Source organism: Anguilla anguilla, chromosome 6, assembly GCF_013347855.1.
Source record: "Anguilla anguilla isolate fAngAng1 chromosome 6, fAngAng1.pri, whole genome shotgun sequence".
Taxonomy (NCBI): domain Eukaryota; kingdom Metazoa; phylum Chordata; class Actinopteri; order Anguilliformes; family Anguillidae; genus Anguilla; species Anguilla anguilla.
Window position 1 is genome coordinate 35,636,218 of NC_049206.1, and position 15,747 is coordinate 35,651,964.

General features: G+C 40.1%; 1 protein-coding gene across 5 annotated transcripts in view; it reads right to left on the reverse strand.

The window, feature by feature from the left end:
- Window positions 1–412: 412 nt before the first annotated feature.
- LOC118230618 (gephyrin) overlaps window positions 413–15,747 on the reverse strand; it is a 396,841-nt gene continuing 381,506 nt past the window's right edge. For 2 of the 5 annotated variants that reach the window (XM_035423780.1, XM_035423781.1), the window contains exons 13-23: window positions 7,171–7,226; window positions 6,599–6,718; window positions 6,011–6,069; window positions 4,237–4,390; window positions 3,931–4,052; window positions 3,686–3,773; window positions 2,610–2,683; window positions 2,351–2,415; window positions 2,083–2,186; window positions 1,815–1,911; window positions 413–1,607 (exon numbers count right to left, since the gene is read on the reverse strand). In XM_035423780.1, coding sequence (XP_035279671.1) covers window positions 1,474–1,607; window positions 1,815–1,911; window positions 2,083–2,186; window positions 2,351–2,415; window positions 2,610–2,683; window positions 3,686–3,773; window positions 3,931–4,052; window positions 4,237–4,390; window positions 6,011–6,069; window positions 6,599–6,718; window positions 7,171–7,226 — 1,073 coding nt within the window. In that variant the 3' untranslated portion in view covers window positions 413–1,473. The remainder of the gene's footprint in view (window positions 1,608–1,814; window positions 1,912–2,082; window positions 2,187–2,350; window positions 2,416–2,609; window positions 2,684–3,685; window positions 3,774–3,930; window positions 4,053–4,236; window positions 4,391–6,010; window positions 6,070–6,598; window positions 6,719–7,170; window positions 7,227–15,747) is intronic. The other 3 variants (XM_035423782.1, XM_035423784.1, XM_035423783.1) reach the window with 2 other exon arrangements.

Genomic DNA, 15,747 nt, shown 5'->3' on the forward strand with positions numbered 1-15,747 from the left:
AGCCCAGTACTACCACACCTGATTTAACTAATTAACTAACCATGATTTTCAATCAAGCCCTAGATTAGTAGAATCATGTGTCTTAGTGCTGGGCTAAAAGAAAAAACTGCATACACGACTCATTTCAGGTAAGATTCGACACCATTCTACAAGAGCCTGCATTGAATTATATTGTGTTGCCTGATATTGTACAGTATTGTGACCTTGTGATGTATGTTCTTTATGTAGCTTTATGAAATATTTTAATGGACAGTAATTGTTTTCTAATCTAATGGGAATGTAGCTAATGACATCAAAACATTAAGAACAATTGTTGACATTGATAGACAATTCACAGACACTCGTGCAGTAGAACATTTTATTTGATTAAGGAAGAAAAAACTAATATACTTCCATATATCATATTTAAAAAAAAAACCCAACAAGGATTTTTTTACATAATGATCAAGGATTTTAATTTCTGTCTTATCAGTTTCAATATCATTACAGAAAATGTTATAGTATTCAGTTGTTCAATATCACCTCGTAGCTTAATAGTTGGATCAGGAGTGCTGGTCACGTATATCTGTACAATATTGTTCTTTTTTATGTACATTTTTTGTGTAGTTGATTAAAAATGCTGTCAGCATGGAAAGAAGCTGTTCATTCTTTTTATTCTTTTTCAAGTCCAAATAAATCAAATAAAAGATTGTTTTCCAGTGATCCTGCCTCCAGGGGATCGGGGGTAGAGCTGTACCAGATCAGGTGACAAAAAGGAAGCCTATGGGTCTGGGCTACCTGGAAAATGACCCCACAACCTTGCCCCTGCCAAAGCATTTGGCACTGCGCACATATACACGACTCACAAGATAAACAACAAGCAAAGCTCTTTGTGAAGCAATTAAGAAGCATACTAATAAGGGGAAAATAGATGTGTCACCTAACTGCTAGTCAGAAAGGAAGCAGAAAGTGCTCTCACCTATGAGAACAATGTGGGAATCTGTGATAAATTTACGTGTTATTAAAATTTATTTTCAAAAATGTATTTTTACATAAGATGAGAAAATAACCTTTCCTTTTTTCCTGACAGGCACCTACAACTTTCTATTAAAATGCTACTGCTATCTATAAGGTCTAGCATTGAACACACAAAGCAATTGCAATTAAAGAGAACAAAGTTGCCTTACTATGATAATAATAATAATGGTAATCATAATAATAATCATAATATATTACAGAATGAATCTTATATATTTACTTTAAAAGTTATATTTTTCTTTGTTTGAAATACTATGATCTTTTAAAATCATTTTTCATATGTATTAATTCATTTATTTTTGTGTTCAAGATGTTGACTATACTTAATCAACTTTATCCAAATCAATAAAAACTAGCTGTGCCGTTGCATATTACAGAATAGTCAATGATATGTGGACATGCACCGTAAACCACTCTTTGCTCGCTCCCTCCATTCTGCGTCCCCTTGAGATGACATCATAGCCTCCCTATGACCATGACATCCACGACCTCGCCTTTGTGCAGCTCCACGTATTGCTCAGTTTTGGGAGGTAGCATCAGGAGACCGTTGGCGCTGCGCATGCTCATCAACCGACTGCTCATCTGGTTCCCTGGAAGTAGAAACAACACTTTGAAAAAGCTGTGAATAGTTACTCATCCAAGAAAAAACACTTAAAGAACATGCCAGTTAGATTCACATTTATTTGACTCCTTATTTTCTCTTTAGAAGGAAACTCTCTGATGATGACAGTTATGGCAGATACTGCACAAGACCAATGTTGGAGATAAACTGTGGTTGACCTGATCTCTGACCGCACCTGTGCTCTGTGCCCATGGCAGTGGCTCTTGGTGGTGCCAGGTGAGGATGCAGCGGTGGTACTCTGGACGAGGGTCGAGCTTCACATCACAGGACAACTGCAGGAGAAACAGTATAAGCTGATGACCTCACAGCCAGTGACCACTGGCTTCTTGGAAGGGAGCAGTCCGTAGTGCCTGCCATAAGTTTTGAAGATGGTAGAACTGGAACCTACCCTTGACTGGACAATGCAGCTTGCTATAAACACTGGCAGTAGAACATGTACCTACCCTGGCTTTGATAATAGTCGGCCGAGGGTCCAGGATTCCCTGCATCTTCCTTAGTGCAGGAATAACAAAGAGGTTGCAGGTAACAACCGCTGACACGGGGTTACCTGTGATGGGGAGAGAAGCGGCAGAAAATTAGACAAAAAGTATGTCTGGAGTGGTATGTCATTGTTGTCATGTGGATAAAATAAACCAGTCATCTTCCTCAGGTTCTGCACTCAACAATCAAACACATACAGACATACATGAACACCCATGCATGCAGTCATACCTGGCAGAGCAAAAATAAGTTTGCGAGCACCATCCATGTCCAGGGTTGCGAATGTCGTGGGGAGACTAAAAACGCAAGATGAGAGAGAGCACTATTGTTAAGCTTTTCACACCATAATCTTTTTTCTTTCTTTCTCTCTCAATTTGTACAACAATCCCCTTACAAAACCAAAATACCAACAGGGAATCAGCTCATGGGTCAATCAGCGAATCACCCAATCAATCAGCCAACCAATCAGTGAATCTATGCATCTAGTTACCCTGGTTTCATAAAGACCCTTCCAAAGTGTATCTGGGCATGGAGGTCAATGTCCAGAACTTGCTTCAGGTAGTCCTGAAAGACAAAGTAAAATCCTTACTTTGTGCATCTCAGCAACAGAACCAGAGTTCATTTTAAATATTGAAAGTTAATTTAAAACAGATCCTCACAGCGGTGTGAACCTACCACACCTTGTCAATCGACAGACTGCAGATTTACTTACTGAATTTCAGCATCATAAATGATGTCACCTGATTTTACTGAAAAAACATGTCTGATTACATGTTGGCAGTCCCATGGGGTGAACCATAATTTGACACAGCATCAGCTATGGACAAGGATTCCAGTTGGCAGAGTATTCCTTACCCCATCACGCAGTTTACATTTAATTGTACAGCAATTTCACATTCATAGCTTGTTATCCAAAGAAACCCATTGAGTGTCAGTATTGCACAATACAATTTCATATATTGTATTGCATCCATATTTATACCATGAAATCAAAGCACACAAATCCCATTGCACGACAACACAGAATCCAAACTAAAGTGATAAGGTAAATAAAAGAATGCAACCATAATCATAATGATGAGATTTGTATAGCAGAAAATAAGTAATTCTCACAATTTTCCAGAATATCTCCCATTAGGATAAATTCAAATTAGCAAGTATAAAGGCAGTGCTCACTAGAAGCTTCTATGAGAGAATGTAGCTTTGTACTGTAAGTAAAAAGCAATTCTGTTCCATTACCCTAGTTGTACTGATGTAGACTCCCTTTAACCAATGAATAATGCATGCTCAACATGTTTGGCAGACCGGGAGATTTCTGCTGGTTTCATTATTTTCTGGAAATCTTTCAATCACCATGACCAAAAAAAGGTATTCCCTGCACATTTAAGCTCACATTCTGTTTACAGATGCCACTCTTTTTCTGCAGGGTGAAATAGTATTCTGGATGCTTAAAACACCATTCTTATTCTCCCATGGTTTACTGGTTAAAACCTATAAAAGCAAAGTAAATCTATGTTTATGATAGATTTGCGCCCATGGACCATTCTCACATTACTGTCCAGTTACCTTCTCTCCCATGGACACGCCCCCTGAGGTGATGATTACATCAGCACGACTGATGCCCTCGTTTAAAGCATTAAGGAGGTCATCAGGGCTGCAGGAAGAACACAGAAAACAGTTATAGCAGACTTTAGATCTAGTTATTTCTATTATGACATGATCGCAAATGACTTTTATCAAACCAGAGTTTCAGACACTCAAATCAGAGTGCAACAGAGTAGTGATTCATGCAACAAGTTTGAGCAGCGTACTTGTCTCCAACGATGCCCAGATTAATTGTGGGGTATCCATGTTCCTGGATGGTGGCCAGCAGTGTGGATCGGTTACTGTCCCGAATCTTCCCAGGGTGCAGGTCATCCTCAGGATTCAACAGCTGCCACATTATTAGACAGACAGACAGACAGACGGCATGTGCACAGGAGCCTGAAATAGAGGCTTGCTCTGAAATTTATCATCACCACCGTGTCAGGGTTACAAGGTTCAGTTACTCTTGATTACGGAGAGGACCTTCCCCATTTGATTACAGGTCCACTGAAGGCAAGCCGTTACTAACTCACCTCATTGCCAGTGGACATGACTGCTACCACAGGGAACTTCTGCACCTCAACCTCAGTGACGCCCACTGTAGCAAGCAGGCCGATTTCTGAGGGGCCCATATGGGTGCCTTTGGCTAGGACACACTCTCCACGCTTGATGTCATGTCCTATCGGCCTGGACAGGACAGAAGGGTCAGGGTACATTTTAATAATATAGATTAATAAGGGCAGCAGTACTAGCACTCTCAGATAATTAGCACTCTTAGTGATATCAAGAAGTACAAGAATCTGCTGTTCTATTATCATATTCAACTAACTTGACAAGCATATCAACTTCACCTGAAAAACATATTCATCTTACCTGACAAACACATAATAATAGAACAGTTCATCTTACCTGGCAAAGTAATGCAATTAATCTGATTAACATATCCACGTAACCTGACAAACATTAAACCAACTGAACACATTCAAAAACCTGGGGGCTCTTGCATAGAATATGCATGGATTTCATCCAAAATTATATCATACCACCAGTTTAAAAATTGTGCGTAAGCATGACTCATAAAATGTGTGTAGGAATAAAAAAGTTTTGTATCACACACGTTTCATTTATAAATCACAAATATTTCTAAAAGTGTGTTATGAACAAGCTTTATGACTACACCCAGTGAACGCCCCTCAATTATCCTTATAATGGTGGCATCGTACATCTTATTTCACTATTTAAATCGCTTGGAATTAGCAGTACAATGCTGCTAAATAACACAATTGTAATTGGAGTAAAACATAAGGAAACATAATGGCAGAAAAGGGAGTAAAAAGAAGAATTCTCTGAATTCTAGATTGAAGTGCTGTTGACAGAGGGGCAGGCAAGAGCACAACTATTGTTTGAACCCGTCAGCCGGACTGTACTCTAGCAAAACTAAATATGTTGCTTGGCAAGCTGTGACAGGATGGCAATGGGTAAACAGTACTGACTCATGAGACATTCATCCTCATGTTCAAGAAAATCTGACTGGTCCCTTAAAACTCACTCACAATGTATTGCTCCATTGTATTGCTAGCAGTGAATTGCTAGTGTAGCATCGACATTTGAATGTGAATAGCTCACACATTTTTTTCATATTCATGTCTATAATGAGTTAATGTTTCATAACAGTGAAGCAATTTGCAGATTATTTCTTCTAGTTGCTTGTGCTATCTTGTGCCATTGATTTCAAACAAGTTTATTAGGCCTACTTTGTCATACCGTGCTATTTACACATTGCATCTCTTCTGTAGGTTTAACACTGTATTTTAATGTCTCTGCTCAATTAATAATGTGAATGGTAACCTATGTTTCAGGAGCTGCCTTTTTATTATTGTACTGTGTTTATAGATGTTAATACAAACCAAATTACAGGCATGCAGGTATTAAGGGCATTTAATGTTGGAATTTTGTCTTTATTATTCACATATTGTTGTTAGTTTTGAAAAACCAAAATAATACATTTACACTGTCCCATTCACTTTATGCTCTTCAAATATCAAGGCTATTGAGAGATAGAGAAGTGAAAATATGTCACATGCCTGAAATAGAGCTGAACTGCCACAAGGAATAGTTTGTATGCATGGTCTGGAGCTTGCATAGAGGTACGCACATTTAGTGATAATTTCAAGCTCAATAAATCTCAGTATTGTCCAGCCAGCCAAAAATATTAAACTAACCAGAGCCAACTGATTAAACAACTAAAAATCAGATGTTCAGAAAGAGTGCTAGGTTCTAATGTGCTGGACTGTCAAGCACACTAACCTGATGTCCTGGCCGGGACGTGCCTGCACCAGAATCCGCACCTCCAGCTCCTCTGTGCCCTGCAACAACAAGCAGCAAGTTGACAAAGCACTGATGCCATATATCAAACATACAGACCATACACTCAGTCTATATGTCAAACACATGCACCATATGCTCACTCTATACACCAAACAAATACACCATATACTCACTGTATATAGCGTTGGAAAATCAAAGTGCTGTGTGAAATTTCTCTCACCAAATTCTTATTCTAACAGTTTGATTCAACTGTCGATGGCAGTACTATCTTTTTTAGACTACCCAGCATGGTTTCTATTTTACAGTATGACTGAATGTTTTTTGGACTTACAAGACATGTGAATGCATATAACTGCCACTACCGAATATGATGTCACCCTGAGCAGCTGAGTAGACCAATCACACCTATTGCTGTGCAGAGCAGCTAGCTCCAGGCAGAGTTTGGGACCAGCAGCAGACCTATCCCCATTACAGACACACACCCTACTGACAGCCTGCTTTTACTGTGCAAGGAAGCAGCTTGATTCTGACAAGGAGAGGTAAGGGAACAGAAGAGAGCCCACTCACATCCTCTGACTCACGGAGGAGCTCTGTGTCCTCCACCTGTACCACAGCGTCAGCGCCGCAGGGAATGGGCGCACCTGTCGTCACCCGCATCACCTGTCCTGGCATAACTGTGTGGGTGGGCTAGATGAAAATAGGGCCAATGTGTTCGAATAAATATCAGTACACCCTCCCATTCACACTTAAAGACCTGCATACCCATGCACATATGCATTTACACACCCTCTTACACAGACATACAGCATACTTCCCCATACTTCTCTCCACATAAACACAAACGTAATCACACACAAAGAAACATACTCACACACAAATCCACTCATGATGAATGTTGTCCATTAGGCTTAAAAGTTTCCTAAAACTTCCAAATGTCTTTCTCTGTATATATTGTTTCTGTAGTGACTTGTTGAGAAACTAATGTGATTGCCAAGCTTTTAGGAAAGAGGAAAACCCAACATATTAAAATACAGTGCCACCTATTGACAGGAGGAATCAATTTCGCTCACACATTGTTATGTGTAATAAGTTTTTGCACAGTGTTCTAACTATTCTATCGCCATAGTTAGGGGGCTCACCTGCTCTCCTGCCTGTGACTCCCCAATGATAAAGCGATCTCCAGGGCCATCAGCAGCTGAAACACAGAAACAACTGTGTGCCAGAGATTAAGGGAGGGACCATAGAGGGAGCGCAAAGAAATTTTCCAGAACTACAGAAAGAAGCTGCCACACTGCCCTCTAGACCCATTCAACTCTGTAAAGAGGGCCATAATCAACAGGAAGGAGCTAACATATTTTCCCCGAAAATGGTGAATAGTTACTTGCACAGGATGCCTGCCTTCAAAAGTGAATCTACACTGAGAATACTGAGCCTCAGGGAAGCATATCTCCATCAGTATGTTTTCCCAATCTGAGAGAGACGTTTTTCAAATCTGTCACTGAGTCACAGTGGAAGACATATTCCTCAGCGACACAGCATGTCTGTTCCCAGCATTATGGCAAGGATATCTTGTTAATACTGAACACAGCCATATGACCTGTTTATCATGTTCCCAATTCCCATGTCACAACCATCTTCAAGTCACTTCACCGTCACTGTTCAGCAGTTACATCTGACATCATGTTTAAAACTTTGGTGCTATTCTACAGGGCTGCGAATGAGACAGTGCCATCATACCTCCGATTACTTCCCACGGTGGTCAGGACAGCAGAATTGTTGTCCATCCTTCTATGCAGACTAAAGACCCACCTCTTCAGTTTGCGTTGCAACTCTGATCATTGCAATCCTCAAGCACTTCCACCTTTTGTGTCAGTTCAGTTTGTTATGAATGTACCCTCAATCTATACAGAATATATAAATACAGATGGGTGACAAATTAAAGGAAAACCAACATAGGGTGTCTTAGTAAGGTGTTGGGCTACCATGAGCCACCAGAACAGGTTCAATGCACCTTGGCATAGATTCTACAAGTCTCTGGAACTCTCCTGGAGGGATGGAACACCATTCGTCCAGAAGATATTCCCTTATTCAGTGTTTTGATGATGGTGGTGGAGAGCACTGTCTAACACATCGGTCCAAAATCTCTCATAGGTGTTCAGTTGGGTTTAGACCTGGTGACTGCGAAGGCATCACCATTCACATAATTTTCATACTCATCAAACCATTCAGTGACCCCCTCATGCCCTGTGGATGGGGGCATTGTCATCCTGAAAGAGACATCAGGATAGAAATGTTTCATCAATGGATAAAGGTGATCACTCATACAGGCTTGGTAGCCGAATGCTAGCTGCTAATTTGCAGCACGCTGTTCAAACCCATCCACGTGACTGACTGTTTACATTCGACACATGTCCCCTGGAATCTCCCTGTTCTTCTCCGGTTACATCTGAGGTCACTGTCTTCAGCGCTAGCCCCCCCCCCCCTACTGTCGCCCCCTGGAATTAACACCTCACTCGTGTCCACGGACAGCCGACAGTGAGACTCACCAACCTGATGTCTTTGCTAAAGGAGAAAAGATTACTGGGTCCATCTGCAAAGCGGACAGTTCCATTCTGCCATTCCAACCACCTACAACTGCTCATTGCTCCCCCTGTCGGTCGCCTCCCGCCTCTAAAATTCCAATCATCTACAACAATAGGTTGTATTATTATGGATGGCCCCGGCGGTGAGCTAATATCGGCAACCTACCTAATATCGGTCGGATCAGCTATGTTCCAAGTAATCTTCGGCTGGACGTTAGTATAAACATGGCACTTTTAAATGTGAGATCTTTATCAAACAAGAGTTTCCTAATTAATGATTTTATATCTGAGAGGAAGTTCCATTTTATGTTTCTCACTGAAACCTGGCTAAAAATTGACGGCATTGCAACTCTTGTTGAAACTTGTCCTCCCAACTACAATTTTTTTCAATCAGTGAGACAGGAGAAGAGAGGTGGGGGAATAGCTGCAATTTTTTTTTATGATCAGTTTAGCTGCACTAAAATTGATTTGGGTAAATTATGTTCCTTTGAATATCTTGCCATTGTGCTAAAAGCTGAATCAAATGTACTTATTTTAATATTATATAGACCACCGAAGCAATCGGCAGTATTTCTTTCTGAATTCTCTGAGCTTATGTCTACCATCATTATTAGCTATGATCGAATTATTCTTAATGGAACATTCATATTAATAATAACTCTGACTTGAAGGCCATGGAATTTATAAATCTCCTAGACAACCCAGGATTGACACAACATATAACGGAAGCTACCCACCAACGGGGTAATATACTTGATCTGGTAGCATCGCATGGAATAACCATTCACAAAGTCTCAGTGTCTGACATTGCTGTTTCCGACCATTACTGTGTCCTATTTCACGCTATGTTAAGTAGGCCTACACACAGTAAAAGATCATTTATAGTCAAAAAACGGTACTTAGATACTGCAGCAGAACGAAAGTTTTCTGAACTTGCAAACTCTTTTGACCCATGTGATGTACACTGCTCGATAAATGAAATGGTTGATGCCTTTAACAATAACTTAAGAAATGCATTGAATAGTGTTGCTCCAGTTAAGACTAAAAAGAGGTCACATGACAAAATATCACCATGGATGAATAGCACTATCCGTGATCTGAAGAAACTATGTAGAAAAGCGGAACGGATATGGAGGAAAACTAAATTAGAGATTCACCTCAGCATTTTTAAGAAGCAGATTAGTATTTATAACAAGGCTATTCACTAGGAAAGAAAAACCCATTTTTCAAAGATCATCGCGGATAATAGCAAGAATTCTAGAGTACTGTTTTTAACTATCGATCGATTATTAAATCCCGCACCAAACTCTGAGATTCTTAGCCTGACCTCCAGCTCAAAATGTGAGGAATTTGCACAATTTTTTAATGATAAAATAACCATTAGAGCTGGTATGGTTAGAAATACTAGTATCCCACATGATTTGCCCTGAAACGAGCCGGCAACCATGAGGAATTTTAACAGTATCTCTGATTCAGAACTCGACAGAATTATAGCACAGACTAAATCGTCAACCTGCTGCCTCGACCCTGTCCCTACAAAAAATTTTTAAAAGGTTGTTTAGTGTTTCCACACCAGTTCTAAAAATAATTAAGACATCTCTAGAGACTGGAATTTTTCCCAACGCATTCAAAACCGCTGTTGTGAAGCCGCTACTGAAGAAACCCAATTTAGACAATGTCCTAAGTAATTACAGGCCGATATCCAATTTACCCTACATGAGCAAGATACTTGAGAAAGTAGTCTTTAATCAATTAAACAACTTTTTAAATGAAAATAATGGTAAATGGTAAATGGACTGCATTCATATAGCGCTTTTATCCAAAAAATATAATATATTTATTACAATTGATGCCTCTCATTCGCCAGAGCAGTTAGGGGTTAGGGGTTAGGTGTCTTGCTCAAGGACACTTCGACATGCCCAGGGCAGGGTTTGAACCGGTAACCCTCCGACTGCCAGACAATCGGTCTTACCTCCTGAGCTATGTCGCCCCCGAATAATACATTGGAGAAATTCCAATCTGGTTTTAGATTTAACCACAGCACAGAGACTGCACTAACCAAAATAGTTAGCGATCTTAGACTCAGCGTTGCAGCAAACAAGGTCTCAGTTCTCATTATTTTAGATCTGAGCGTAGCTTTTGACACCATCGACCATAGCATCCTGTTAGATCATTTCGAAAAGTGGGTTGGCCTCTCTGAATGTGTCCTAAACTGGTTCCGAACATACCTTACAGAGAGGCAATTCTATATTAGTTTAGGTGGCTACGTGTCAGAGAGATATGACATCTCCTTCGGGGTCGCACAAGGAAGCTGTCTTGGCCCCCTCCTTTTTTCAATATGCATGCTGCCCCTAGGTAATATTATTAGCGAACGCAATGTCAGCTTTCATAGTTATGCTGACGATACGTAATTGCACATTTCTGTGGAACCGAATGATCCGAGTGCCTTATACTCCCTGACTGCCTGTCTATCTGCAATTAACCAATGGATGAACAATAACTTTCTGAAAATAAATGAGGATAAGACAGAGATTCTCTTGGTTGGCCCCAAGAACAAAATAGATATAATCTCAAAAAGGCTAGGGAATCTTGGCTAGGGAATCTTGCCCATCAGATTAAATCGGAAGTAACAAGCCTCGGTGTAGTTCTGGATGCGGATTTAAATTTTAAATCCCACATAAATAAGGTGACCAAGACAGCGTTCTTCCACCTGAGAAATATAGCCAAGGTACGATCGTTTTTAACCCAGCAGGATGCCGAGAGGCTAATTCATGCTTTTATATCAAGCAGACTTGATTACTGTAATGCTCTCTTTACTGACCTTCCTAATAAGACAATTGAGAAGCTGCAGCTGATTCAGAACTCTGTAGCTAGGCTATTGACGAAAACAAGGAAGAGAGAGCATATAACCCCTGTCTTGGCTGCACTGCACTGGCTCCGTGTCCTTTAGAGTTGATTTTAAAATTTTGTCACTTGTTTTTAAAGCTCTTAATGGCTTAGCACCCCCATACATTTGAGTCCCTGGTGTCCTATGTCCCCTCATGAGCCCTTAGGTCCTCTGAGGCAGGTCTTTTAATTGTGCCAATGGTTCCCCAAAAGAAAATTGGGGAAGCCGCCTTCATCCACTACGCGCCAAAATTGTGGAACCTCCTGCCAAAAGGTATTAGAGAGGTGGACTCTGTAGACATTTTTAAACGACAGCTGAAAACACACCTTTTTAACCTGGCATACAATTAAAGATACCCTTTTCCACTCCTTTTATTTATTTATTTATTTTATTAATTATTTTTTTATTTTACTCATTGTTGTGATATGGTTCATTGTGATTTGGTGATATGGTTTTATTCTGATATTGTGGTATGACTGTGTTGATCTGTCAAAGTACTTTGAGCTACATACTCTGTATGAAAGGTGCTATATAAATAAAGTTATTATTATTATTATTATTATATAACTTAGTATTGATTTGCAGTGACCCTTCCCTCTAAGGGGACAAGTGGACTCAAACCATGCCAAGATAATGCCCCCCACAGCATAACAGAGCCAGTGTACCAGGTACACTGGCTCTGTTATGCTGTGGGGGGCAATGTACCCCCTTACTGTAGGGGTCAAGCATTCAGGCCAGTACCGTTCTCTTGGTGTACACCACACATGCACTCGGCCACTTGCTGAGAATATGGTGAAGGATGACTCATCTGACCATATCACTTTTTTCCACATATCTGTAGACCGGTGCCTAGGTACTACATTTGTCTTTGTAAAGAGGGGTTTACACACTGCAACCCTACTACAACAGTCCTCTCTATGTAGTTGTCGACGGACTGTTCTCGCTGACACAGCGTGATCACATCCTGCATTGACATTCTCAGTCACCTGAGGAAGAGTTGCTATTGTGTTTTTTTCTTACATATCACACTAATGCTCAATCATCGAATGTGTGCTTTCGACCACAATTTCCAACCCTATTTACTGATTTCTTTCTCATAGATTTAAATGCAGATGTCCCTTTAATCACTGTTCCTATTGAAACACTAGCCAGTTGAGCAGTCTTTTATGACTGAGACACCTGCCATCTGTGCTCCAATAATGACCTCTTTCAAAGTCACTTAGATGTTTTTCTCTTCCAAACTTGATCCAAAATCGAGGTCAACTGGGCCTTTTTTTAATACATGCCACAGAGCATGATAGGAAGTTAACTGCTTAATTGTACCATGCAGTACACCAGTACAACATCTGCATTTGTTATGTTTCTCCACTCATTTATTCAGGTTTTTGTCACACACACACACTACCGGTAAAAAGTTTTAGAACACCCCCATTTTTCCAGTGAAATCTAAGCAGTTCAATTCCAGTGAATGGCCTGAAATGGTACAAAGGTAAGTGCTAAACTGCCAGAGGTTAAAAAAAAAAAAAGAAGTTTAGGCTACCAAAAATTCAAAAATAATGTACATTTCAGAGTTATAAAAAATGCCTTTTTTCAGGGAACAAGTAATGAATTAACAACTTACAGCTTTTCTGCAGCTATGGAAGTAAATTAACCCTTGAAATTTGATGCAAATAATTCCTACAGGTGTCCCAACTATTGTTGATTACTTACAAACCCTCTGTCTGTATAAAATCAGTGTTGGAACAGACTGTATTACTACACCCTCTGAAGCATTATTTGGACAATATTGCACTGCAGGCAGTAGTATATTGCTATCATAATGGCGAGAAAAAGGCAATTAACAAAGGAAGACAGACAGACTGCTATAATCCTTAAAAGAGTAGGTCTTTCCTTTAAAGAAATTACAAAGAAAGCCAAGGTGTCAGTGATTACAGTTTCTTACACCATGAAAAAGCACTTGGAAACTGGAGGAAACTCTGACAGGAAGAGGTCCGGCAGACCCAAAGCCACAACAAAGCCAGAAGACAAGTTTCTGAGACTCAACAGCTTGCGGGATAGGCGGCTCACAGGACAACAGCTTCAAGCACAGCTTAACAGTGGTCGAAGTAAGCAAGTCTTAGTTTCAACAAGAAGAGAAGAGTTCGAGCTGCAGGTTTGACAGGTTGAGTGGCAGTATGAAAGTCATTGCTAAAATGACTAAATAAAAAAAGAGGCTTGCCTGGGCCTTGAAGCACTGGCAGTGGACTACTGAAGACTGTAAGGTCTTATGGACTGATGAATCAAAATTTGAAATCTTCGGTTCATCACGCAGGGTTTTTGTACGTCGTCAAGTAGGTGAAAGGATGGTTCCTCAGTGTGTGACACCAACTGTCAAACATGGATGAGGAAGTATGATGGTCTGGGCCTCTTTTGCTGGTTCCAGGGTTGGCAACTTGCACAGAGTGACTGGCACCCTGAAGCAAAAGGGCTACCACAGCATTTTGCAGCACCATGCATTACCCTCTGGTCAATGACTAATTGGTCAGGGGTTCATCCTACAGCAAGATAATGACCCAGAACATACCCCCAGGCTATGTCAGAACTATCTTAGAAGAAAAAAACAAGATGATAAGCGTCAAATCATGGAATGGCCAGCACAGTCTCCGAGCTGATTTGGGTTTAACTGGACAGAAGGGTGAAAGCAAAGCAACCTACAAGTGCAACACATTTGTGGGAACTTCTGCAACAGTGTTGGGTAGATCTTTCTAAACAATATTTGATTTCCATTGCAGAACAAATTCCACAAGTGTATTCAGCTGTTATATCTGCAAAAGGTGACTGCTTTGATGAGTCAAAAAATAAGAATAAATTGTGTTAAACAGAACGATTCCATGATTTCTATTTTTATTCTCCAATTGTGTATTTGTTCTATGCTTTAATTTCAGAGTACATTGAGACAACTGCGGAAATTTTTAAAAACCTGGAAAAATGGAGGTGTTCTAAAACTTTTGACCGGTAGGGTATATATATATTTATACAACGGCTTGGCTGAATACTCGATTCTGACTGGTCCAAAGGTCCATTATTTCTCAGTAAAGGGACACCTTAGGCTTTTCAACACTTCAAAAATAAATGCGCTACAAAATCCAGCATTCTAAAGCAGTTAAAACCGCAACATTATTCTTTCGGTTTTCAATTGTTGTTGGGTCCCCTCCCCTTTTCAGTGTCCAATTTCACAATTGTTGGCAACGATGAATCACGGTTCTAGTTACTGGCTTCATGTAGGAATGCCAACAATCCGGCAAAATACGGAATCGTCCCTTATTTTGATGGTAGAATAGGCGTTCCGTATTTAAGTCATGGCTATGGGACGCATTTTCATCCGTATCTTTGTAAAGGATTGCATTTACATTAACCGCTGTTATGAATACAATTCAATAGTTAGCTGGCTAGCTAGCCAGGATAACAAGCATGCTGTGAGACCATTCTGACCTAAAACCCAGAATTTTTATATTGGCTAGGTGACAGGTGACGGCGAACCTATCATAAAGTTAACTGGCATTCAAACCTGGTTTCAGAGTGTCTTGGAAAAACGCAATGTCTACACTGTGAGACCGCAACATTTTAAAAAGCAAGACAGGGCTAGGGAGATAATTTTGATTGAGTTATGGTTTCATGTAGTTTTCTTAAATAATGTAATGACAAAAATGAAAATGAAAATTGGTGCTAATTGTATGGTATAAATAGAGAAGGAACTATTTTTCTAGATGGAATCGTCGTTATCATAGAATTAACGACCAGAGGTTTTTGCTTAACAACAGTGCAAATAGAACTACCAACCAGAGTTTTGCTTGACAATGGTAAAATAATATGCCCAAACGGCCGCGGAAGAATATTTCACTTTCAGCTGATTAAGTCGATAAAAATCAATAAATATTAAAGTAACCATATAGTCATTGTTGGTAACCCGTTGTATACGTGGAATAAACCCCTCCGGGCTGTCCCGTTATTGGAAAATAATGTACTTCGGGGATTGTTAAGCGACCCTTGGCTTCGGCTCGGACGCATCACCACCCCCGTCGTACATTATTTTCCAATAACAGGACAGCCCGGAGGGGTTTATTCCTTACATACATATACACATATATATATATACTAAACAAAAATATAAATGCAACACAAGAATAGATTCATTAAGCACTTATCTGTCATGGTTTTGGGTGATAACACCATTTCTTTTCCATCCCGCGCCATTCTTTCATTTATTA